General features: G+C 38.6%; 2 protein-coding genes across 6 annotated transcripts in view; one reads left to right on the top strand and one right to left on the bottom strand.

Moving 5' to 3' along the window:
* The window catches only part of tnni3k (TNNI3 interacting kinase), a 29,254-nt gene extending 27,699 nt beyond the window's left edge, over nt 1–1,555 (top strand). For both annotated transcript variants that reach the window (XM_022670230.2, XM_022670231.2), the window contains exon 25: nt 46–1,555. In XM_022670230.2, the coding sequence (XP_022525951.1) occupies nt 46–119 (74 nt within the window). In that variant the 3' untranslated portion in view covers nt 120–1,555. The remainder of the gene's footprint in view (nt 1–45) is intronic.
* Nucleotides 1,554–26,584, bottom strand: erich3 (glutamate-rich 3). 4 transcript variants are annotated; one of them, XM_049485532.1, is made up of 15 exons: nt 26,508–26,584; nt 22,418–22,511; nt 21,442–21,567; nt 20,777–20,848; nt 20,270–20,389; nt 17,436–17,597; nt 15,413–15,613; nt 14,758–14,935; nt 13,707–13,893; nt 13,254–13,426; nt 12,492–12,665; nt 11,297–11,704; nt 6,989–7,120; nt 5,511–6,781; nt 1,554–5,480 (listed from the first exon to the last, which is right to left on the bottom strand). In XM_049485532.1, exons 1-15 carry the CDS (start codon nt 26,525–26,527, stop codon nt 3,693–3,695), a joined length of 5,106 nt encoding a protein of 1,701 aa, XP_049341489.1. In that variant the 5' UTR covers nt 26,528–26,584; the 3' UTR covers nt 1,554–3,692. The 4 variants fall into 4 exon arrangements, with proteins under 4 accessions (XP_049341489.1, XP_007239664.3, XP_007239665.3 ...); XM_007239602.4 differs by having other exon boundaries at nt 1,554–6,781; XM_007239603.4 differs by having other exon boundaries at nt 1,554–6,781; nt 12,495–12,665.
* Nucleotides 26,585–27,613: the final 1,029 nt, after the last annotated feature.

Raw genomic sequence — 27,613 nt, 5'->3', positions numbered from 1 at the left:
ATGCGTGTGTTTAGCTAATGATGTGTGTTTCTGTTGTTGCTGTAGGATACGTATCAGATCCCATGAGCACCATGAGGTTCCACTCCAGCAGCAACGCCAGTTTTGAGGACAGCAGCTAACTACACACACACACACACACACACACACACACACTTGCAAATCATAAGTTTGGATTTTTGATTTATCAACTAGAAAAACCTTATGATCCTCAAACTTGTCTATTTGCTTGACTTATGATTTAGCGAATATCCTGTCAGTTTCCTGTGTTAATAAAACTGTACTGAAAAAGGCTAGAAAGTGCATATTAGTTACCTCTGCTCTACAACATTAAATAAATATCTCATTATATTCTAAAACATTTATTTATACTTCATATCACCATTAAAACTCAATGCTATGCTAGCCAGTATCAATATCAGTGTCCACTGCAGGAGCTACTTAAGACTGTATTCAATTTAAATACAATACGACACATCTAATAAGCATATCTAATATGCAAAACATCTAATATGAGCTGACTGGATATTCTAACACAAATACAGCTCTGGAAAAAAAAGAGATAAGCTACAAATAATGAGTTTCTTTGATTTTACCAAATTGAAAACCTCTGGAATATAATCAAGAGGAAGATGGATGATCACAAGCCATCAGACCAAGCTGAACTGCTTACATTTTTGTACCAGGAGTAAAGCAGCATAAAGTTATCCAAAAGCAGTGTGTAAAACTGGTGGAGGAGAACATGACACAATGCATGAAAACTGTGATTAAAAACCAGGGTTATTCCACCAAATATTGATTTCTGAACTCTTAAATCTTTATGAATATAAACTTGTTTCTTTTTTTTGCATTTTTTTTGTCTGAAAGCTCTGCATCTTTTTTGTTGTTTCAGCCATTTCTCATTTTCTGCAAATAAATGCTCTAAATGACAATATTTTTATTTGGAATTTGGGAGAAATGTTGTCTGTAGTTTACAGAATAAGACAGCAATGTTCATTTTACTCAAACATAAAAGTATAAATAACAAAATGAGAGAAACTGATTCAGAAACTGAAGTGGTCTCTTTATTTTTTTCCAGAGCTGTACATGTGTTAGAAGGTTCTTTGCTTTTTAAGATCTTCTTTTGAGCTTCATGATGTTGTCAGACAGGTTCTATTTAAGTGATTTCGTCATTCTACAGGTCTGGCAGTAATCAGGCCTGGTTGTGGTTATAAGTGACATTGAACTTTCCAAAAAAATGTAGTTAATCAGTTAATTCATGGGAGGTATTTTATTTTTTTTATTATTGTTTTTATTTATTTTTTTTACACAGGGCTAGATTGGTTTGGTTAGTGAGTAAGAAATGAGTAAGAAATGAACTCTTGGAAGTGGGCATGTCAGAATAAGTTAGATAGTCCTCCAAATAACAGTTTAATTTATGGTTAAAGTTTTTTTTTTTTCATTTTATGTAGTGTTTTTTGTTCATATTCATGTTTATCATGTGTTTTTCAGTGAGCTTCATCTCTGAGTGGTTTAACCATTGTACCAATAAACGTGACAAAAAAACAAAACAACTAAATGGTCTAAATTGATTTTATTGTGTAGCAAAATGTAGAGGAAGCCTTAAGTACGAGTGATGGGTTAAATACTTGATTTCCATGTTGAGTTCCATGTTTTAGACACATAATAAAATAAAAGCAATGGGAATATCACGACAGAGGAGCTGCAGAAGCTTATCAGAGGATCAGGTTTAATCTGGCCTTTTATTCTAATTCTGAACATAATTACTTCATGAAGTGTTAAAAAATAAATACATTCAGTGCAGGTTTGTCTGCAATTATAAGAGATATAATGTCCTATCTATAATTTATAATCTGTCTATATTATATATACAGGGCATTCTTCACTGCACAAATGATATCTTAGCAGGTGAAATTTTCTTAAATGTAGTCTAAATGACTAATATGTCTCATTTTATTTATATTGAAGGCACACATACATTCCTTTAATTTCCCCAAAAATCGGCAGTGCACTTTATAATCTGGTGCTCCTTATGTGTGAATTCTACCAGTCAGGTATTGAGGAGCAGTAAAGCTACTCTGCTGAAGTGCAGTAGCATTAGCATTAGCCGCTAGCCACAGCGCTAGCTCTATTGCTGTCCATAGGTGAGTTTTGAACTGTAGTCTGCATGTTTAACGCATTAAAACAAGCTACAAGGCACGAACCGCTAGCTAATATTGCCCTGGGTTACAGGAACCCGCTATCGGGTGACATTTTCTAAGGCTAACCGAGGCTGGCTAGCACTTGCTAACCACAGCTAGCGCTCACCTTTGGACAAAATACTGGATTTCTAAGCTTACTGTAAATAAATGTAAGCACTTTACGCACCCAAATAAACAAGAGATACATTTTAGGAGAGAAATCTGTCTAGATAAATATTTAGTGCTCGTTTGACTTTGAAAAAAAAATATTTAAGAATTACAGTTTACCCTGACGTGACAAAGTAATGGGACATTAACTACTACATGTTTTGATTAAGGAATTATGCCTCAAACAAGCAAAATGATCTGCCAGTGGCATATAAACATTTTTAGTATATATGAAATGAATTCAAATGAGTAAATATAAGTTTAAAATAAGTTATAGAAATAATAATAAGTAAAAATGTGCGGTTTTAGATGTTTATACTAGCTTTTAGAGGATTTCACTTGCTAAGATATTAGTTTCACTCTTTCCTACAGTGTTTGTCATCATTCACATGTTCTTGTGCAACTGCGATTTAAAAATAAATCTTTGATTCCTAATCAAGAACACTAATCAGACAAGGAGATCAAAGAGAAAAGTGCAGGCCTTGAAGTTTCATTTGATGGACGCTTTGAGTTTGCATGTCTGGGTGATGACGAGGGTGGATGAAGAGCACTATGAAGTGTGTTGGTGTGTGGCTGAGTGGCAGGAGGGCTACACAGCATGAATAATTGAATTATTTGTGCTGAACGCTTCCCGGAGTATCTGCTTTCTGTAGACTGCCGATTGGCCACCCTGCCAAGACTGCAGTTCATCCTGTCTGCCTGCCGGTGTTAGTGGAGCAGGACATTGCTGGCTAAGTACTATGTCTTCCTGCCTGTAGCTCACTAACCTGTCTTTCTATCAGCATCTTGTCACAAAATATTTTCAACACCCTAAAAATTGGTTGATTAGCGAAAAAGGTTGAGAACCTAAAGCTAAATACCCATTGTGCTTATCTTGTTTTGAGGGTAGTTAAGCATGGTCTAGACTCAAGACTTAAAAAAAGAAAATTGTTCCAGCATTAGTCTTAATGAGAAACAAAGCTTTGGAACGCCATGGGTGACCATCAAATAACTAATGACGCAAGGAGTCAAACAGTGCAATAGGTGTTGCACAATTGTCCAGCACGTGGTTCTGTTTTGGAAACTCTGGAATTGGGTTTTCATTCTGAGACTGGTTAATGGTTGTGAAGTCTTTAATTACAGTAACTGCTACACTCTCCTCAGGATACCACAGGACACCAGAGGATCAGCCTTCAGACTGTGGTCTTAACTTTCAAAGCCTCTTGTTTACTCTTCTATTTGTGACCTTAGTTACAAACAAATAACCTCTTATAGTACAAGTAAAAGTATTTGTTTCACTCATGTTTGATGTCTGAATGGTAATCTATGGACACATCATCTGCTACTTTGTTTAGGTTCCTCAGAGTGTTAGCTGTCTTGACTAATCTCAAACTTCATCACTGGTGTCTCCGACAGGTTAACGACGTTATCTAGAGTTACAGCTTGCTGTTCCCCAGCAGTAAACACTGACTCTGAATTGGCCACCGTATCCTCCGCCTCTGTATCCACCCTGCCTTCTGATACATTTTTAGCAGACCTGGCTGTGGTATCTTTAGAGTGATTGCTCCTAGTGTCTGACTCAGCGTCAGGTTTAGTCTCGACTTTAAAGCTTTCCACCAGAGTGTCCTCAAAGTCCTCAAGATCACTCTTCAGCGGAATACCGTCTTGCTCATCTTTGGCATTCTCAGATGTCTTATCGCCTTCGCCCTCACCAGACTCCGAGACTTTAGTACTTAGCACAGTTCCTTCCACCTCCTCTACAGGCTCGCCATTAACCTTCCTGTCACCCTCTTGTGAGATAAGGCTCTTTATGTCATCCAGTGGCTCGACAAACGTCTCGAAATACCTTGAAGCCTGGTGGATGTTTACCCAGTTGCTCACAAGATCCCCTTGATCCACAGGAGGTGTGGCTAGGAGTTCAGCATCTTCGCTAATTGTTGACTCCTTGTCTTCTCGTCTGAGAGCCGTTACTTTCTCAACTGGCTGTGATTCCTCTGAAGGTGAAGCAGAAGAAGTGCTGTCTTCTTCATCTGCACTCTTGCCATTTTCAGCTGTACCATTTTCTTTGTCTTCTTTTGCCTTATCTGGAAGGTCAGTGTCTGTACCCTTCATTTCTGACTCTTCTGTTTCTCCTGACTCTTCTACAGTAGTTTTGGCATCTACCTGGACTTCAGCCTCAGGATCTGCATTGTTGGATCTAGCCTCTGGTGGAATTGATGGAGCCTTTTCCCCTTGATCTTCCTGCTCATCTTTTAGACCTTCTTCGTTTGTTGTACCTTGTTCGGTATCTGCATGGTCAATCAGATCCTTTGCTTCCTCAACTGCTGCCTCATCTTCCTCTAACTTAGCTGGGGGGTCTTCTTCTTTTTCACTGTTACCTTCAGCTGTACCAATCCTTTCTTCCTCACCTTCTTGCTCATCACTACCAACTGTGGCTTCTTGTGGACCATCTTCAGTCTGATCATTGTTGTCTTCTTCTTGCTTCATTGCATCATCTTCTATGTTTAGTTCTGTATTCTGTTCTCCTTCGTTTTTGCCATTCAGATCCTCACCTACTACACTATTATCTTCTGGTTTACTTTCTTCTTCAGTTTCATCTTTCTCCTTAATTGATTCAGTGTCCTTCACTTCCTCTTTAAGTTGATTGTTTTCCATGTCTTCACCAGACTTGCTTTCACTTCCCAGTTCAGCATCTTTGTCTACTGACAATTCTGTTACTCTGACATCTTCTTCAGGTTCTTCTTCTTTGGACTCCACTTCAGATTCCTCTGGCTTGTTTTCTGTTTCAATATTCTCTACAGTCTCTGCATTCTCTTGATTTGCAGTGTCCTCAGTTATCTCTTCTTTGACTACCTCCGCATCCTCTTTTCCCTCCTCCATGTTTTCAATCTGAACCACACCTTCACCTCCCACTTCTTCAGTTTGAGGATCTTGATCTGCTGCAGTTGCCTCTACATTGGCCTCTTCCAGTCCTTCCTCAACTTCTACCACATCTCCCCCACCTGCATCCTCCTCTGTTTTCTCTTCTTCAGCCTCATCTTGAGATGCCTCTATTGTTTCTTTTGCATTAACCTCTGCTTCATCATGTATATTGTTCTCAGTAGAGTTTTGAACCTCGTCTGCTACAACTTCACCATGATTTTCTCCATCAGTTTCCTCTTCCTTTACTGATTCATCTTCCTTCACTTGTTCATCAGGTTTATTGAGGGTGTCAGATTTACTTTCATCTTCAGCTTCATTGTCTTTCTCCATGGCAGATTCAATTTCTCCTTGTCCGTCATCTACCATTACTTCAATGTCTTGCTCTGTTTTATTTTCACCTTCACCAGTTTCTTCCTCTTGTAATGACCTGTTGTCCTTAGAACCTTCCTCATTTTTTTCATTATCAGTGTCTGGGCCGTCTTTGTCAGCTTTACCTTCATCTACCGCTTCAGCATCTTGTTCTAGAGTGGATTCTGTTTCTTTCTGTTCATCAGTGTTTGCTGTATCAGCTTCAGCTTTCTCTACTTTGTCCTCAACTTCTTGCTCCTCAGACTTGTTTTCTGTTCCAACTTCTAAATTGTTTTCACTCGCTTTAACGTCATCTATGTTCTCATCATTTTTCTCTTCATCCTCTTTTACAGCCCCTTCAATCTCACCATCGGCCCTGTCCCCCTCTTCCACCCTGTCTTTAGCAGATGCTTCATCCTGAAATACTTCTTCTTCTCCATTCTCTGCGTTCACTGTGTCATTCTCTGTTTGTTTCTGGCTCACTGCTTCAGCATCCTGATTTGCGCTATTATGACCTGTACCCTCAGTGTCAACTAAAGCTGTTTCTCCAGGGTTTTCAGGCTGAGGGTCTTCAATCACCTCCTTTGGTTCCTCTAGTTCTTCTAAAGTTTGTGCTAATTCTGTTTCCTCCACTGGAGTGTCTCCAGTTTCATCTTCTTTCTCTGGTTCTTGTGTAAAAGAATCTTCTGCTTTAGAATATTCTGCATTAGACTCTTCTGCTTCTGCTGTCTTTTCATTGTCAAATGTTCCTGTAAGTTCAGGTTCTTGACTTGCTTGATTGTCATCTTCTGCACCTTCCTCCTTGATCTCCTCCTGTTCTTTGTCGTCTTTTTCAGCAGGTGCAGTATCTGAATCCTTCTCTGTCTCGCTAATCTCTAAATTGCTTTCATTTACTGCAACTTCTTCTGAGATCTCTTCCTGTGGATGGTCCTCCAAGGTTGTTTCATCATTTTTCTTATCCTTTTGCTCATCCATCTCTTCCTCCTGCTTTGAAGTCAAGTCTTCACTGGTATCTTCTTTAGACTCAGGCTGGGGTGTTTCTTGTGTTTTGTTTTCAAGCTCTTCTGTATGTTGCTCGGTATCTGCTGCATCTCCATCTACCGTATTGGCCTTGCTTGCAGGTTCTAGATGTTCAACAGCACTTTCTTTGAAAACCTCCTCTTGTTTGTTGGTTTCTGGTTCAGCTCCTGCAACAAAACGGTTTAAAACAAATTTACCTGTAGAAAATATTGCTGTCACTAGCAATCACAGCCTTTAATGTGCTCTCTCAGACTCTGGCAGCTGATGGAATGCAGCATGACATAGGATTCTAACCAGCAATCCTCAGATCATGCTGGCAGAGCCTTAGTTTACATATCAACATTGTGTAATTTTCTAAAAGGACAAAGTCATACCTGGGCTTTGCTGCTGAGTTCTGACAGATGCTACTTCATCTTCCTCAGTTGTTGTATCACTGAATTCTGCCTCAGAACTGCATTCAGCCACGTTTAGAATGGCTTCTGCCAGCTTCTCCTGCACAGACTTGGCTTGGGTTAGGCATGGAGAAGGAGACAGGAACATGAAGCATGCAGGGCAGGGAGTTATTATGAATAAATGGATTAGTAACATTTTAACTTACCGTATTTTAACACTATAAGGCGCTCCGGATTATAAGGTACACTATCAAAGAACATCCTTTTTTTTGGTCTATTTTTATACATAAGGAACACCGGATTATAAGGCGCATTAAGCTAAGTTAAGTAAACAAAACTGTAATTCTTTTAAAAAAATCCCTTTCTTTTGAAGTCAAACGAGCGTTTAATGTTAATCTACACTAATTTCTCTCCTCAAAACTGTTTATTTGGGTGAGTTAAGTGCTTTTGTGTATTTACAGTAATCTTAGATTTCTTCTTTTTCACCAGCACTAAGGCTGGAGCATTAGCATTAGCGGCTTTTTAAATGCGCCTTAAAGTGCAAAAAAATATGGTACAACTCACAATCTCAACAAACACAGTGTGACAATAGACAATACAATTAAAAACACAAAATGTATTTTATCGTCAAAATGTTTATTAGCAAACGATATTTGATTGAGCTCAGGCCATGCAGATAGTGATAATCAAATCAAATGAGCCATCAAACTCAGACTCACGTAATACAAACGTTAAAGGTGAAACAAATGAGATTTTATTATTGAAATGTTCTCAGTCCCAGTGCTTGAATAATAATGCCTGCTAGTTTTAGGGTTTTCTTGCTGTAACACAACCAGTTCACTAGGTGTGCGAATTAAAGAGCATCTCACGATATGTTATTATCACAATATGTTTCCCACAATACATTAATATTGCGATACTGTGATTCTGCGTATATATTGTAAGACAATTGTTAACGATACTTTACAGCAAAGGAATTATGGATTTATGGGTGTCAGTTTCACAAAATTTGAAAACCAATATTCTTCATTGCAGGTTTACCCTATTTAATTGATTAACAACAAGATGGATGGATGGATGGATGGATGGATGGATGCTTTATTTATCCCGAAGGAAATTTAGGAATAATAATTGATTGAATGGGTTAGGTTTTTCAAACATATTCTCACATGTAACACCTTTAAAGATTCCAGCAAAGCATATAAACATCACAAACTGAAATGCTTATTATAGAAATATTAAGCATAATCAATAAACACACATAAAAACTGAAATCATAATGAATTTATTGAAATTAAAAACACAGCAAACTCAAAACTCAAAGTATACGATTGAAGATGTGTGGCGCAGTATTTTCAGTTTTCCAATGAGCATAAATTAAATTATCCAACATGTTTAGAAATGTATATTAATGTATATGGTAACACTTTACTTGGATGGTCCATTGTATATGCCTTATAGATGCTCAACTAATAACATTCAGCGAAATGTCTGACTAAATTAACTTTAATCTTAACTTTTTTAGGGTTAGGTTTAGTAATGGGTTAAGTTTTAGAGTTGATTTATGGTTGGAGTTAAGGTTAAACTCTATAGAGAACTATATACATGTAATTGATGTAGGGCCCTATCTTTCACCATGTGGAAGGTGCATCACAATGCTAATTGCTATCTTACACCCCGCCAAAAATCTATGTTTTCTGCCTGTGTGATTTAAATAGCAATAGTGCCTGTGAATATATCTGCGCTGATGGATTCCTGGCACATTGCTATCTTGGCCATGGAAAACACAGGTGCCCCACTGACATAACACATCTTAGACAGATGTCAGACAGACGATAGATGTTCATTGCTATCTTGGGAGTGAACTGTCAACATAGGCGCATCCCCAAAGCTTGTATACCCCCTGCTAATCGCACGCAGCAGTGCACAAACCCATAGAGCATGCCTGTTGGCAGCTATGCAAACTTTTACATCAACAATAATTGGAAAAGAAATTAAAATAACATTATTCTACATTTAACACAAAATATAGGTCACTCTTATACTACTTTTGTTAGTGTTAGTGCTAATTAAGGAATTCAGTAATCAGCATTGAACATATCTCTTTAAATAATTTGCCAAAGTCAGAGTGCACCTGGCTTTTAAAGGGAATGGCAAGTGGCACACTGATTGGTTTATTGCATGTTAATATATGCGTATATGTATATGTATATTATATATATTAGAATTAGTGGTACCACTTTACCACAAATAATTACCACCTTCATAAATGGTTTAATAATGTTGTTAATTCATTAATTAGTTATGAATTAGCTTGTAAATACTTTATAAACCATTATTAAGCAGTTATAACGCATACATAGAAAGTACAATAGTGGCATGTTTTTTGCCAAATAGTGATTCCATATTGATTTACACTGTTAAGCCTCATATCTCTTTGGATGCTTATCTTACTTTGTAATATTATAAAATAATATTAAATATCTAAACTGACTTTTTATATTATTTCATTAGATATGTTAATATGTTGCTGGATATGACTGATGGAAGTAGGAGTCACTTTATGTGTTGTAACTACTTATTAATATCTTATAAAGCATTTACAACCTAATTAATAACTGAATTAGTACATGACGCGTTTCAAGCCATGCAAGACATACTTTTCCTGTCGTTACGATAGCAAAGACACACTTACATGCCCTGAATCAAGCTGCGAATGCCAAGAGCGTGATTCACGGCTTGCTATACATCTTTAAAATAGGGCTCATAGAGTAAAAGTTAATCAAATGTTGAGCATATAAATAGTGATACCATATATATATATATATATATATGAATATAAATGCAGTAACCCAAAAATTTGTCAGTTTACAGACCTCCATAACGATCACATGAACATCTTTACGGATTTGAAATTCCAAAAATACTGGCATACACTGGACACAGTACTGATGGCAAAACACAAACACACTGTTAAACATGCATTAAAATGATAGGTCATGCTTAAAAAACACAAAAAATCAAATACAGTAAATCAAACAGGTTCAAACAGAATAAAACACAGCAATCAGACTGGCTTTTTCCTTTCAGAACTGGAGCTACAGTCATAAAATTGAATGTTAAAGCAGCACTAGGTAGGAAGTAAAATTATAGCTTGAAACTCACTGCAGCTCTGCATTGGGGTGTAATAGGAGGAATAGGGGTGCTCTCGTGTCTGTGCCGGAGCTCCTCTGAGCTCAAACCAGACTCTGTAAGTTTTCCGAGGCGGCCGCGACCAACGCTCGCGAGAACTGCGACCTGCTTTCCGACCTTTAGTTCTAACAGTTCTACAAGGACTACTGGTTCATTCTTTACAAACTAACATACAGACACTCTGCCAGAAGCTGGAAAGAGACCGAATATGTCAATCTCAATCCTACCTAGTGGAGCTTTAACTATTATATTGTATTTCTTGATGTACTCATACATATTTTAACATGAAGAGAATACTGTGGATGATTGTGCCAGACACTGGCAGGCTGGTTGGTAATTAATCAGATGTAAGAAGAAGCTTTTACACACTTTAACCCTTTAATCAGTCCAGCTATCGTATAGACAAGAAAAAACTCAATGTTACCTGAAGAAAACTGCTATTTTTAGTGGAACTAGAGACACTGGGCTAGCGGAATGCTGTATGTCCAAATGTTTATGAACATCTGTCCTAATTATAGTTTTTAGCTACTTAAAGTTGCATCCATTGCTGAAACAGGTATGCAAATGCACACAGACACACATATCTTAGTTTGCCAAAAGAATGGGACTCTATGAAGCTGATGAAGATGACCCTTTTGGCACCATACCCAATATAAAGACCCCCAGAAAGAACCTGTGAAGCAGTTGATCTGTGCTCTGGAATGATGATGCTCCATCCAACGCTCCAACACTTCTGGTATGAGGTGGAGAGTTTGGGATAATGAAAGGCTCCTAATGAAATGCTCTTATGATCATTGGTAGGTATGACCTTACACGACCCATCAATTATAGCAACTCTTCCTTTAATTCCAGTGAGAACAACATTCAGGTCTGGGAAATGGATTTGAAGACTTCTATGGCTTCTATAGAATCACTAAAATAACCCTCTGTATACCTGATATTTTTTAAAGTTAGGTTATTTTTAGATAAGTGCTAGTATGCTTTAACAACATTATTAAACTCCAGATCTAAAGGCAAAAGCCGACAGAAACAAACAGCAGGTCCATCCACAAGTACAACCACAAGTCACACACTCCTAAACCATGCACAGATCCTCACCTCTCTCCGGCTCTACCTCCTTTTTCTCCTCTTCATCTTTGAGCACATGTTTCTCAGCTGCTTCCTCTTCTTCTTCTTCTCCAAGTTTCTCACCTTCTCCACCCTCCCTCTCAGTCTCTTCTGAAACCTCCACCTCGCTCTTCTCCACAGTGCTGTCCTGAGTCAGCCATTCATCCTCGGTTTGCTGGGGAAGGGACACAGAGCCGCTGTCCACAGCTTCAGTCTCCTCCAGCTTGGTGTCCTTTTCTGAGGCAAAGGTAGAATCGTGCCTTTCCGGCTCCACTTGCTCCCCTGGAATGTCTTCAGCATTGCCTGGATCTGGACCTTCCTCGCTCTCTTTATCTTCATCACTGCAGGGGGAGCTGCTTGACAGTCCAGATGAGCTCGATGGTAACTTTTTCTTGACCTCTGAGGGAAAAAATGATATATAGAGATAATGTGGTCAGTGTCACAGGTGATATCTAGGGGCATTTTCACACCTGTAGTTGTGTTATAGTTTCTATGGTCTGGATCAGTTGATGAGTTTGTTTATTTGAAGCGTTTTCTCTCTCTGTTTAGTTGGCTTTGGTTTCACATAGGCATAAACCTCAAGGCACCAAAATGTATCTCCTCTGATTGGTCAGATCTGTCTGGGGCGAGAGCAAGAAAGTAAGTAAAGCTAGAAGATTCTGTTTTGTGTTCCAGCGTGTATATCTGTACAGTGTGAAGCTGCTTTAATACTGAATGCTGAAAAATTGCTGCTGCGCTTTCAAACGCAGTGTTTTTTCAATGTAGACAGTGAACGCTGCGCATACCATGCATGTAAACAGCATGGAGCAGCAGAGACAGCTTTTGTTCATAGCTGTGGTAATTAGCGTTATCTGCTTAATACTGTATATTAGATTAAACTGAGCCTTATTAGCAGTTTAGCTAAAAAAAAAAGAAGTATACTTGATCGCTGGGGTGAATTGAGACCTGATCACATTCTCACCACAAGTGAAGCACTCCAGACTTGGTTTGGTACCGGTCCAGTTGTTTTGATCCGAACCCAAGTGTGTTTTCTGTTTTCATACCTGCTCAATCGAACCGCACTAAGGGTACAAGCGAACCATTTAAGTCCATTTTATCCAGACCAAATAGTGCTGGTGTGAAAACGCCCTAAGAAGGTTTTAAAGGGTTAAAAACTGGTATAGAAGGGAAACAAAGCATGACTGACTACTTTTCACTGAATCCTCAGCTTCACTGTCCGAGTCTCGGGTCTTCTCTGGCACTTCATTGTCATTCTCATCATTCTTCCCGCTCTTCTTATCCTCCTCCCTGGTCGGGGAAGGCGTGGTTTCATGGTCTTCTACAGGGCCTTCATCATCAGCCTCAAAGTCTTCTTCATACTCTGTAACGGGGAAAGTGATATGCCTATTATTTTTTACTATATTAAAAAAAACTGCAGAGATACACAGTTCTGGGAAATGGTGCTTTAATCTTTAACTTCTGCTCATTTATTTGGTAGAGCACATTCGAGTCGCTGTATCATATTAAAGAAGGTGTTTATCGTATCCCAACCTGATTGTACCATCTCTTCCGATTGGCAGAGATATAATAGGCTAAAAACTCTACTAGAAGGTGCTGTGTTTTTTAATTGCCGTCCTTTTCAGTTCTAATTCATAAATTACTCCATACACAGTACCAGTCATAATTTTCAGTTTCTGATGAATTTGTCCTGTGTAACAGAAGTACCTCTTGGTCTTCCTTTCCTGTGTCGGTCCTGTTGAATGGCAGCTTCATCATAACGACTGATGGTCTTTGAGACTGCACTTGAGGTTATAGTTCTTGAAATTTTTTGGATTGACTGACCATCGTTTCTTAAAGTATATATATATATATTTTTTTTTACTTAGTTGCGTAGTTCTTGCCATAATATGGAAACAAGACCTAATAAAAGAGCATTGTTAAAAAAAAAACATTAAAATAAAAAAATTACCGTTTTTAGGCTTGTTTTCGGCTTTTACATCCGAATCTGTTTTCAGTGCTTGAACAGAATCAGGCTCCTCCTCTTCCTCTTTAGAGTTCTCTCGAGATGTGGAGAGGAGAGGGTCCTCTTTCGCTCTTTTCGGTGGTGTAGGTTTTTTGTCCAATCCCATGGCAATAATGCATCTACAGAATGAGATTAGGTTAAGTTTATTATTGAGACAGGGGGCAAGAGAGGCGTCCTACAAAGAACAGACTGGGATCTAAAAAAACAATATGATTAAAAATAGGTAATACAAACCTTGGGTTGGTTTCCTGGAAAGGAATTATTGTATTAAAGTATATATAAAATAATTAGTGACACCAGCTTATCAGTATTATTCCCTTCATCTGGTGGTGGTTTTATTGTTATGGCTGGTCAGTCCAGGTTAAATAGTGTAATCTTTATATAAGTCATCATTCTGACCTGTAGCAGGGTGATGCTCCCTCCACACCGGTAAAGCCGAAGTGACCATGGCGTCCACCGAGCCGAGAGCCTTTCCTGTGTTTAAACTCACAGCAGGAGCTGAGACGCTCCACCTGCAGCCCGTTCAGGAAGAAGGTCAGACTGAAGGGGAATCCCCGGTGACGCCGAGAGACAAACTGGAACGTCTCTGCCGTGGAGGAACAGAGAGAGGAAAAAACATACACACACATATTTAGTTTTTTTAACATAGACATAAACCAATACACAAGAAAATTTGCCACTGCGCTTTTAAACACAGTGTTTTCAATGGGACGTGCAGTGCAGATGTATTAAACATACCATGCTCTTAACGTGTAAACAGCTTGGAGCACCGTTTGTTCATAGCAGTATATTATCTGGATAATATATCAGATTAAACTGTTACTTTTCAGCAATTTAGCTCAATTATAAAGAAGTATATTTTTATAGCTGGGATCACTGTAAAACTGTAAAAAAAAACTGATGCAGGATTGCTGAGCAAGCTTGGAGGAAAGCACAGCGACTCAGTTCGGATACATCAGCTCACAGACACCTTGTGCAGATCCACATCACCCTAGGAGTGATGAGGGGAAATCACATTTTCATGAATTATAACAGAAATTATGGGCCAAACTTGGTGGCATAATTAATTGTGTAAAAAAAAATAATAATACTAATGATTCCAAATGAATCATGTGTGTTTAAAAAATTATATTTAAGCAAGTGAAATGATCTAATTTCAAAGCAATAAATTTAATTTGATATCTAATAAGATTTTTTGTCTTACTAAGCACCATAGGTGTACGGTTATTTTTCTTATTTTAGGAATAATTTATCTCAATTAATTATTACATTTGTTCACTTATTTTAAATATTTAACATCAAAATAAACACAAAAAGTCACTGGTCAAGGTATTTTTAAACCTGTTTTAAAATTTAAGCCAAAAATCAGGAATCTTTGCTTAATGTAAGCCTTACTTCACTGATTTCAAGATTTTGAGATTTTTTTACAGTGCATGATCTGCAGACTGACCTAATTCTTTGACTCTTCCTTTGTAAACACAGAGGTTCTCTCCCCCGCAGTGCTGCTGGAACACCTTCACTTCATCCTTCAGATCCATCAGGTCATGGGACAGGTGAACACTCTTCCCGAAGTAAATCATCTTCACGAGGACGGTGCTCTGAGCAGACGCTCGCTGAACGGTGCCCTCCTGTGTACAGATGGCATCGACAAGAGGTGAAAACAACCCTTGTTCTACAGAACTGTAAAAAAAATTAAGTAGCATCACAGCAAGCTTGGAGGAAAGCGCAGCGACTCAGTTCCGATACATCAACTCACAGACACCTTGTGCAGATCCACATCACCCTAGGAGTGATGAGGGGAAAGAGCGCCATCTACTGTACCCACCCAGAGAGAGCAAGGCTAATTGTTCTCTCTAAAGGCCTTGGCAGCTGAAGGCAAGCTGCATGACCGGGATTTGAACCACTATGATCTCTCGATCTGGGTATATTACAGATTAAAAATTCTGTTGATGTACTGAATGTAAGGAATTCGAAAATAATAAGTTTTCTAAGTAAGTTCAGAATGTGCAGAATATCACTGAAAACGCACTTATTTGACGAGCAGTATTTGCAGCATGGTTCTGGAAGCCTCTAGAAAGCTCCACTGTGCTAAAAGTGACACTGACCTGAGTGTCTGCAGCACTCGGAGCCGTGGTGGGTCGTAATCTTCGCCCCCACAGTGTCCCGTTCCCCTTCGGGCCCTTCTCCTTCCTCTTGGTCAGCGGCGGGACAGGGGTGACGAAGTTGTTGATGACAGGAAGCCGGTAGGGCGAGACAGAACTAGAGAAGTCTGTAAGGGTCAAATGCCTCGGAGCATCTCTTTCCAACTGCAAACAAACAAAACACCAAAACACACACACATATATACACACACACACACATATACACACACATGCAGACAATTACATATGTACATCTCTTCAAGTGATCCTTAAATCTGGGGTCTTTATCTAAAAAGTATGGTCCTCATTCAGCAACAAACACATTTCACACAATGATCAAGAGAACCCTGTTAAGACCAGTAGAAGAATCTCGTAAGAGTTTTGTTATAGATTATGCAGTCTGTCAAACTAGAAGTAAACTTGATTGGTAAAGATACTGATAATGTGTACAAGCTGGAAGCGTCACAAGATCTTAACTACTTTCTCCAAAATAAAAAATTCTCCTTTCTTTTTACTGTATTTATGGTAACCTAGATCTGTTCTAATGAGGGATACACAATACTACTCACATTATATCGGTATAAGCCGATAATTGCTTTTTATGGAATCATTGACACCGACCGACGTCTAGATATTTCAAACCGATACTTGCTGACGTATTTATAGAATGGACAACAATTAGCCAACACTGTACTACAATTAGCCGACACCGCACTACGATTAGCCGACACCGTACCACAATTAGCCGACACCGTACTACAATTAGACGACACTATACTACAATTAGCCGACACGGTACTACAATTAGCCGACACGGTACTACAATTAGCCGGCACTGTACTACAATTAGCCGACACTGTACTACAATTAGCCGACACTGTACTACAATCAGCCGACACTGTACTACAATTAGCCAACACGGTACTACAATTAGCCGGCACTGTACTACAATTAGCCGACACCGTACTACGATTAGCCGACACCGTGCTACAATTAGCCGACACTGTACTACAATTAGCCAACATGGTACTACAATTAGCCGACACTGTACTACAATTAGCCGACACGGTACTACAATTAGCCGGCACTGTACTACAATTAGCCGGCACTGTACTACAATTAGCCGACACTGTACTACAATTAGCCGACACTGTACTACAATTAGCCAACATGGTACTACAATTAGCCGACACTGTACTACAATTAGCCGACACTGCCCACACCACTTTAAAATCCATTGATTTAAGGTTGTGTTTTTATTTATTTTTAATTTTTATCTTAATAGATTAATGTTTTATTCTATTCTATTAAATAAAAAAGAGGGTTTAAAGTTGAGACCAATCTATGTAAAAAACAGCTTGTTTGCATACAGTTGGTTGAAAGCTAAAATGCAAAGCATATAAATGTTACATTTGTTTCAAAAGTATCTCTGTAAGTTATAAATGTGTATATTGACATTGGCATCAGTATATATATATGTGTGTAATATCGGATATCGAAGGAATTCTCACATCATTGCATCTGTTTTAGTAAAATTCTGTAAAAAAAGTCAAAACTGTTTTATTTTGTCTTCATTTTTTTTTTATTTGTAAGTTTTAGTGGAATATTACATATATATGTAAATAATACATTATTTTAAATGCTCCTTATTATATGTTATAACCACCTTTTCCAGTGTGTATAATTGCATGTTTACAATGTCAAAGAATATGATGAAGACACTACTAGATATCTGGGTAGTTAATAAGCTAACTTACTTGAGTTTAAGCACTTAAATGTAAAAATTGTGGGGATTTTTACCCAAGTGGGCAACACATCGAGTACAACCCAGCAGGACGCACCACAGTGCAGTATGTGTAGCTATGCCGTACTGACAAGCAATGAAAGTGGTATGGTCGGGTCAGCTGACCCCTACAGCAGTGACATATGATGAGTGTGTCTGTCAGCGTGTGTGTGTAAGTGATCCGCGGTGTATGCGTGGTCTCACCGGTGAGCTGAATGGGTGATCCGTCTCATTAGAGGACTCTTGGTTCCTATAGCGGGATGAGTTTCGCTTGCGAGAGCCAGGAGTGCCGGTGCTGTTCAGAGGCTTCAGCCGGACGGGTCTCTGCATCTTCCCTGGAGCCGTGTTCGGCCTGGATGAACCTGGCTGCAGGGCAAAAAATTAATAATTTAAATGAATTAAATCATAATAGCTTTATCAATATAGTAACATAATCATTTATACATAACAATTACTCATTTTTAAGTAGAATTGCACCGTATCATGTATAAAATTCAGAATAACAAATACACCATTTATACTTTACCAGTATAAGTTTGGGAACACTTAAAGGTCTCTAAAATCCATGTACAACTGTTTTTAAGCCTCCCTTGTCAGAGCTCTGACATAAGAAGACAGAAACGCGAGAGAAAACAAACAGGGCTTATCTGAGTCAGACTGAGATAAAAAAGCTCTTACTGAAGCTTATTAAACACTTCATAACTCCGTCTCCTAAATGAGCAAAAGCATGGGTGAACAACAGTCTTCAGCTCGGCTCAATATGAAAAAGACATTTTACAATTACAAAAACAATGGAAACTGGTTAAAAATGAAACACAGTATTGATAGGTAGGGCTACACAATATTGGACAAATTTTACCTTGCAAATCTTTTTTTTCGTCTATATATATCGTGATATTAAACAATGAAGGACCCATGACGTAATCAGCCCCGCCCCCACCCACGCGCTGTCTCGCGTCCTGACTGATCAAGAGCTGAGTCAGAGCTGAGCTCTCAAACCCGAGGAAAAGAGCAAAACAACAGTAATCGGCCCTTTAATCAGCCATTTAAATGGCTTTTTATAAGGTAAATAAGAACGTTTTTCTAAGATTAAAAGCATGAATTCAGCTGTAACTGGAAATATCTGTGCCGCAAAACTGTGCTGGACTGAGGTGCACAGCTTTCGACACCTGTGATTTCAAGCACGTGCCCAACCATCTGGATGGAGGCCATGCGGTCACCTCGTGTTTACCCCTGCCCCCCTCCCCCACACGCTTCTCGCGCAGGCAGCAGCAGACTGTCACTCCCACAGACACAGAGACAGTGCTGTGTATTTACTTCTTGTGGCAAGAATCAAAACATTGCAACATGGCGTGTTTGATCTAATTGCCTTTAAGTGACATCGCAGGATGTGCTATAGCGCATGTGCACATCACTATGACGATGCTTAAACGATATATCATACAGCCCTAGGCTATAATATGACTGAATGGTGTTGATATTCTGAAAAAAAAATACAGGGGGGGTTTAAACATGCCTATGTCCTTGAGAGTTTTAATGACCGTCCTCCTCTCGTTCTGACCATTAATGACCTTCTTTCATGTTTTGTTGTTTGGTTTGTAGTGTAAATCCACTGAGAGACCCTATAGGCCAAAGGTCATTCAGAGTTTTGGCACAGGAATAGCAGGTAATACTACTAAAGACTTTAGAACTGGGTCATTTGTGCAATTGTAAAGCCCACCTCACCCATAAACTAGCAGTTTTAAACTGTGTCTTATGAAAGAATCCATGAAAAAAGGTTGCCATGTCCCTCACATGAATGGAGGGGCCAATTTGTGATGTTGTTTTGTTTGCTGTAGGTTTTTTTCAGTTGTGTGTGGTTGTTGTTGTTCTGTACCCAGTCTATCTACTATCTACTATGGAAACTTGTCTGCTTCTATGGGAAAAGCCCCCTTTACACTCTTTCTCAGTTCCTTCCCATCAGCCACTAATTTATTTGATGAAGCCTTCAGGGAGAAGCAGGTGGAACTGATTAGAGCTGCAATAAAACTCTACAGGAACCCATTAAAAATCAGTTACTGCAGACTTTATTACTGAAAACTTGTCTGTTCTATCTAAATAAACATATTAGAGTCAATTATACTGTATCTAAAAAAGAATGAGTGAGGACTACGGCGGAATGATATGACGAAACCCTAGAGTAAAATATTAAACTATGTTTATTTATATGTAACACCAAAATAGCATGATGTATATTTTATAAAAAAAAAACGGTCGATAGTAAACTAAAAGCAGAAGCATTTCTGAGTGGAGAAGTGACAAATTATTGTGTGTAATGGTACCAGTGTGCTGGAACGACCATCCCTGCTAAGCCTAATACAGTATATTCATTCTAAAAACTGGGGTGTCTGGTCACTTTTCGTGGGAGTTCTTCTTCTGGCCACTTCACACGTCTTTACAAACTTACGTTTGTAAACAAACTCACACGTACAGCCTGTAAAAAAGGATCCGGCTCAGATTTACTGAATGCGAGTGGCTGGTGGAGCAATGGAGACTTCAGAAGAGGAAACTCAGAGTTCAGTAGCTCATTCACCCATAGTAAAACCAAAGTGTGTAGTTGAAGTGAAGTTTCTGACTGAGATGAGAACACTTTCTCTTTCTCTCTCTCTCTTTCTCTGACTGAACCTAACCTGGAATCGTATTCATCCGCTCTAAAAGGAGACCGCATCACACCCAGCCAGTTTAAAATGACTATTCTGCACGGTGCTCTATGCAGTTACCCATTCTCACCAGAGAGGGCCCTAAATCTCCAAACTAGACTCAAACTATTTCCACACAAATGACCCATGCTAATTACCCATTACTGGGAATTAAATTCCATATAGGAGATTTAATATATGTACACATATATATTTTACATATAGAATTTTTTTTATAGTTTGTATAAAATAGTTTATACTACAGTATATCAGTATTTACGATATATTTCCCAGGCCTACTTCTACCAGCACTTGTACTCATTCATCATATACTGCATGTTTAGGTGTTGCTCTGCTTACTGATTCTGTCGACTCAGAGTGATCTCCTTCTGGCCCAGAATGCCGAGTTTTTGGACCAGTTGGCGGTCGTGGAGAAAGCATCATTATATGATCCTCCTCATATCTGTTAGAGCGCTCCACCTGGTCAAATATACAAGAACACCAACTTTATTTATTATTATAAGATTAAATATCAGGCAAATATTTAAAGTGTGATTCCATCAGTAAAGTAATAACTTCAATTACATTATTTTTATTTTTTTATATACTTTCATGATAATGGATAAACAGAAATGCTAAAAAATGCCTTGGAATATTTTTTTCCTTCTTCTGTAAATTTGGATATTTTAGAGAAATACGGTGATGTTATTGTGTGACAGCAACTATACTAATCTTCATTAGTCAATGGAAAATTCTGTAATTCTTCTGATGTTTCAAAATATTTTCCAATTTTAAGATAAAACAGTAACTATATTAATTAATATAATAAAAATAGTTATATGATATAAAAGAAGATTAATTATGCACCTTAATTTTATGAACTCTTTCTCTTCTTGCAAAATCTTCGAGTCTTCTCTTGATCTCTATTTGATGCAGACGCTGTTTAGACAAAACACAAATTACAAAGGTTCTAATCTTTGACAGTGAGTATATCCGTTTAATAAACCCCACCCCATTCTCAAATTCACTCTGATAAACTCCACTATAACTCTATTAAACCTCTTCAAGAAGCAGTTCAACACATCATGCAGTATATGTCACATATGTACAAAGTCTTTTCTAACAGCAATAAGTACAGCTTTGTACCATTTAACCAGACAAAAGGTACATTTTGTATTTGTATCACTGTACTAATAAACTATATATATTTTAATTATACATTTTTCATTTGAAAGCCAGACAATTTTGGATCATCGAGTTCTTAAAATATATCCAGCTTATGATAAGGTTTATAACGTTTATAATCTTTATAGGTGTGATAAACATGGGTACAAAAAAGGTAAATTTTTTGTACCTCAATATGAGGTACAGCCCCAGTGACAAGCTTTGTACTCTTTTGTACTTACTTTTCTTAGTGTGTTTAAGTTTCTATAATAAGTTTAACCATAATATTATATCATCTCTTACAAATTCTAAATAATCTAATTATTAATTTGTCTTTCTTAGACACAGTGGGACCAGTGTCCACTCACTTCCATGTCCAGCACCTTGTGGAAGATAGCCTGGGCCAGACATTCCCGGATGTGTCTCTGGTGGGCTCTTTGGATGAGTTTGTGCCGGTATTCCTTTTCCGGAATAATCCGCCCACTCCTGCTGAGCTGATTCACACACGTAGTAATGATTTAGAAATTCTCTCAGCACATTATTACTACCATTACCAAATTACTAAACTTAACACTAATAACACCTCTATTACAATTACAGTAACCACTACCAATAACACCACTGTTACTAATACTTAATTACTGGTACTACTACTACTACTACTGTACTTGTGCTTTTTTTCTAATACTGCTGCTACTACTTCAGCTGCCACTACTATCACTAGTCCTACGATCTACTGCTACTTCTACTGCTGCTTTTACTAGTAACACTACTACCGATACTAGTACTACTATCTACTTCTATTTCTACAGTTGCCACTGGAACTACTACTACATGGACTTCTGTACTTGTGATATTTCTACTACCATTGCTTCTACTTGTACTACTGCCACCAGTACAATGACTACTACTACTGCTACTACAGGTACTACTGCACTTGTGCTATTTCTACTACTACTGCTACTACTGCAGCTGTTACTACTATACTTGTACTACTATCTACTGCTACTTCTACTGCTGCCACTAAAACAACGTATACTACTACAGGTACTTCTGCACTTGTGCTATTTCTACTACTACTGCAGCTGCTACTACTATTATTACTCATGATTTTACTCTACTGCTACTTCTACTCCTGCTTTTACTAGAAAGCTACTACTACTACTACTACTACAGGTCCTACTGTACTTGTGCTATTTCAACTACTACTGCTTCTACTATAGCTGCTACACCTATTATTAGTGCTATAATTGTACTGCTGCTATTTCTATTACTGCTACTACTAATACTACAACTACTAACAACAATAAACATATTGATACTTTAATCACTTCAATCACTCACCAGCCCCACTTTCTGGAGGTGTCTTCGTATTCGGGTGTTATTGAAGTATCCAGTCAGGTGTTTGTCTGTAAGACTGTTATAAGCTCCAAGCAGACTATAGAGAGGAAACAGAAGACAAACAAGACTCAGACCAAATCAATGTGCTAAAATCAGTCTGAACCGCATAGCATTTATTTGATTTATTCAGGATTCATAATCAATACTTAAGATGCTAACTAAAGTAAAGGTGAACTGAGAAGAAATTGACACTACACCCCCTCTGTAAGTGCATTCCCTGCTTTTTGTGTTCACAGCTGGTCCAACAGTGCATGCACTTTTGTCCCGATCTGTGAAAATTTGCTGGTTTGAATCCTGGTCATAAGATAAGATAAGATAAGATAAGATAAGATAAGATAGCCTTTGCAATGGTCCTTGTTCTCTCTGGGTGGGTAGATGGCGCTCTTTCCTTTCATCACTCCAAAGGGTGATGTCGATCAAAGCGTCTGTGAGCTGATGTATCAGAACCGAGTCGCTGCGTTTTCCTCCGAGTGCGCTGTGATGCTACTCAGTAATGCTGCATCAGCAGCAGTTTAAAAAAAAGAGGCAGGGGCTGACTTCACATGTATTTGGGGAGGCATGTGCTAGTCTTCACCCTCCTTATGTTGTGGCAGCTCTTGATGCTCAATGTTGATATCAGAAAAGATTTTTAAGTTAATGATTATTACGATCAGAAAATAGCGTAATTATTATGGCAGACTGAGACCTTCCCAACAAGCTCTCTGATCTGATAAATAAAGCAAACTGGTCATTAGCAGATTGCGAGGGTCAGCAGTAGTAAGGGTTTCACCATCAGGTCGGCCCTCAACATCTGTGTCAAATGTACTGCTGGAAATGCAGGGTTGTTTGTCTCCTCGGCTTTTTCCGACACAGATTTGATTTCCTCTGCTTTTTGTAGAGGAGAAACAACAGCCCCTGGCGCCGGCTATCCGGCCTGCGGGATCCGTTACGGGTGTCTGATTACGGTTGGAGTTAGAAAGGATGGATAGCACGCTTAACCTGTGCTCCTTTTGTATTCGCTTCCTTCAGTGTCGATACACAGGGGAACACTGGCAGCCTTAATGACTCTATTAGAGCCTGGTAAAAACACTCTGTCATTTTAAATACACTAATCACTGTTTTCAGTTACACTAAATCAAACTACACAGAATGTCGCAAATGAGAAGCCTGGGTTGCTATAAACTACAACTGTATTTTCTTTAGTGACGAATCCAGGTTATGTTTTGAGTATGGCGGCCTTGTGGTGAGCACTTCAATCCTGCAATTGCTGTGGAGAAAAACACTGCCCCAACTGCTGCAGTGGTGATCTGGAGAGCCATCACACATTCAGACAACAGTCTGTCACTCCTAGTAGTGATACGAGGGACACTAACAGCTTAGCAATATGTGCACAATATCCTGCGGCCATACAGGGCTTACGGCAGGGCTTCCAACTAGCATTCTCTTATCCTGGCTGGTCATCATATTTATGATTTATCACAAATTGAGCATCTTTGGCATCCCACAAGTGTGCAGGATCTACAGGACCAGCTGCAACACCTGTATGTAAATGTACAGTACATTATGAGGAACCATTATCTGACCAGTTATACATTTACAGTTAGTGGTTCTTTAGGTTGCTATGGTTCTACAGAGAATGGTGAGAAAAGAAGTTGATATGATATATAGATATGAATGGAAAATACAAAAACAGAGAATATTCAAAATATCTGTAAAGCAGAGTTTTAATTTCTAATGGAAGTCAATGTAATAAAAAGATATTATTTACAGTCAATTTAGAGCATTTCTAATGCAAAAATGGCCAAACCTTCTGCATATATGTAACATATACATGTTTGAGGTATAAGGTATTGAGTGTAAGAATTGGTACCTAGTATGGTTTCTACTAATGTGGCCAGTGAGTGGAAGTATAAGGCAGTAGGTGTTTCTAATAAAGTGGCCAGTGAGAGAAAGCATAAGGCAGTATGTGTTTCTAATAAAGTGGCCAGTGAGTGGAAGTATGAGGTAGTAGATGTTTCTAATAAAGTGGCCAGTGAGTGGAAGTATAAGGCAGTAGGTGTTTCTAATAAAGTGGACAGTGGGTGGAAGGACAAGGTTGGTGTTCCGAGGGAAAATTACTTTCTTTCTTTAGGATAATTTCTATTGGTCCATTCATCATAATATTCTGAAGCAATATAAATAACTACTGCTAGACATGTGGTCCAAAAATGATTCCAAACTTGAATTATCAAAGCTTATGATGGTTAATGTAGTTAAAGAGACATGATTTGAGTGAACAGTCCGACAGTTACAGCTGCTGTGTTTCTATCTCCACAGTAACACACACACACACACTCCAGTATAATGAAGCCGCCAATGAATCATTACACAGAGTGTGGGGAGTCATACAATGCACAAACCAACAACTTACCTTTTCACTCACTGGCCACTTTACTAGAAACACCTACTGTCTTATACTTCCACTTACTGGCCACTTTCCTCTAAAATTTAATATCATATTTTCAAAATACAGCATAAGAAAATAAGCAAGTTTAAATTAATAAAATTCATATTTTTGCCTTGTCACATTGTTTGTCAATTTATGCATTTTTTTTTTACATTGACTTCCCTGGAATGTTAAAAAAAATTGTATTGCCATTTTTGGAGATATAAAGTTTTTGAATCACAGCAATGATAAATCAGCATTTATAAGTAAAATAAAAATAAATAAAACACTTCTAAAATAAAACAACAACATAAATATTGTAACATAAAAATAAATGCAATGTAATGTTTACAGTAAATAGCAAGAAAGAAGATCAATTGTTCAAAAATTATAGCGATATTCCTATCATATATATGTATGATACGATGTAGCACACCCCTCTGTGGCCCTGTGGACAGTGTCCGACCCTGATGACCTCTGATAAAGATCTAGAGCACGGCCAGTACAAACTGTGCAGCAGCAAACGGGCTACAGTCCCACATTCCGTTGTTTTTACCACAGAAACGAATGGGTTTAGCCTAAGTTCTGCGATTACCTAAGGTTCTGTTGCATGTAATGTGCTCCAGGTTTTTGCTTCAGTGTATATGGTGTAATTGGTGTATATGGTTACTGTATATACCCCAGCATCTGCTATAGTTACACTTGGTTCTCCTATTTGGTTTGCTGTTCTGCTGTATGTTCTCCAGGTTCTGTTGTATCTACTTCAGTTCGGCTGTTTTCCTGTATGTTCTCCAGGTTCTGCTGTATCTACCCCAAGTTTTTCTATATATACCACAGGTTCTCCTGTATCTATCACTGGTTCTGCTGTATATACCTTAGTTTTGCCATATACATCCCAGGGTCTGCTGTATCTACCCCAATATCTGCTGTATCCAGCCCAGTGTTGGGTGTATCTACCCCAGTTTCTGCTGTTCTGCTGTCTCTACCCCAGGTCCTGCTGTATATACTACTGATTCTGCTGTATTTACCACAGGGTCTGTTGTATCTACTCCAGGTTCTGCTGTTCTGCTGTATCTACCCCTGGTTCTGCTGATTTTTTATTCCAGGTCCTACAGTATCTACCCCAGGTTCTGCTGTATCTAATCCCGGTTTTGCTGTATGTACATACCCTGTGCTGTATAGTTCTGCTGTATATACCCCATATTCTGCTGTTCTGTTGTATGTTCTCCAGGTTCTTCAGAATATACCCCAGGTTCTGCAGTATATACACCATATTCTGCTGTATGTACCCCAGGTTCTGCTGTATCTAACCCAGGTTCTACTGTATCTACTCCAGGCTCTGCTGTATATACCCCAGGTTCTGCTTTATCTACCCCTGGTTCTGCTGTATATACCCCAGGTTCTGCTGTACCTACTGCAGGTTCTACTGTATCTACCACAGGTTCTACTGTATCTACCCCAGGTTCTGCTGTTTCTACCCCAGGTTCTACTGTATCTACCCCAGGTTCTGCTGTTTCTACCCCAGGTTCTGCTGTTTCTACCCCAGGTTCTGCTGTTTCTACCCCAGGTTCTACTGTATCTACCCCAGGTTCTGCTGTTTATACCCCAGGTTCTGCTGTATCTACTCACCCCGGGTTGAGGTGGTTCATGGTGGTAGCTTCACTGTGGCCGGTCTCGAGGCTGTGTTTCCTCGCGCTGCTCTCAGCTGATGACAGGCTGCGTTACCATGGAGCGCTAGAGAGTCACGTGACGACGCTTCAGTGAGTGGCCCCCACCTCTCTCTCTCTCTCACTCTCTCTCTCTCTCTCTCTTTCTCTCTCATTCATTCTATCTCTCTTTCTCCTATATATCTATCTATCTATCTATCTATCTATCTATCTATCTATCTATCTATCTATCTATCTATCTATCTATCTATCTATCTATCTATCTTCCTACCAATCTATCTACCTATCTACCTTAATACCGATCTATAAACCTTTCTACCTATATATCTACGTATCTACCTTCCTACCTATGTAGCCAATCAATTACTTACTGATCAAAATCATAATAATAATCTATCTATCTATCTATCTATCTATCTATCTATCTATCTATCTATCTATCTATCTATCTATCTATCTATCTATCTATCTATCTATCTATCTATCTATCTATCTAGTGTAAGAATATTTGGCCAGTATAGGATGTAATAGCACCAAAACACCATTAGGAACCTCTACAACTCCATACTGAGACAGCTGGCATGTGGAATTATACATTAGTTACACTCTACTCTTGTATGTAAAGTTAATATGACCAAATATATGTTAATATCAGTGTGATTTTTTTATAATTCATTTATTTTTGGTAACTTTAAGCACTGCAATCTGACACTTCCTTCAACTTTTGTAACTAACTGGAGTCTTTGATAATGTAAGTATCAGTATAATGTAACTGCAGTTCTCAGCTCTGGTCCGCTGGGATCTCCTGTTCTAACATATCTGACTCAGATCAACAGGGAGTTCTGGATCCCTCTGAGAGCTGAGTCAGATGTGCAGCAATGTAATAAAGTGTACTGTACATCAGGCCTCCAGAGCCCAGAATCAGAACCACTACACACCTCCCACAACTGATTATAATAAATACTATAACAAATATTAAAACATAGCTGTATTTAATAAGACATTCAATGAAGTTACACACTGGTAATGTGTATGATATATGAATATGAATTGATTTACTTATCTACT

This window comes from Astyanax mexicanus, chromosome 12, assembly GCF_023375975.1.
Source record: "Astyanax mexicanus isolate ESR-SI-001 chromosome 12, AstMex3_surface, whole genome shotgun sequence".
Lineage (NCBI taxonomy): Eukaryota > Metazoa > Chordata > Actinopteri > Characiformes > Acestrorhamphidae > Astyanax > Astyanax mexicanus.
Note: the sequence above shows the minus strand (reverse complement) of the source record. Positions and strands in the feature narration are given on the sequence as shown.

Bases quoted from the DNA above. Each gene is read 5' to 3' on its own strand.
- erich3 (XM_007239602.4), bottom strand. From the start codon at position 26,527: ATGAACCACCTCAACCCGGG. The intron at 13,894-14,757 runs GTCAGTCTGCAG...CCTCCACGGCAG, and splicing joins AGGAAGAGTCAAAGAATTAG to AGACGTTCCAGTTTGTCTCT. The intron at 7,121-11,296 runs GTGAGGATCTGT...GCCTAACCCAAG, and splicing joins GGAGGTAGAGCCGGAGAGAG to CCAAGTCTGTGCAGGAGAAG.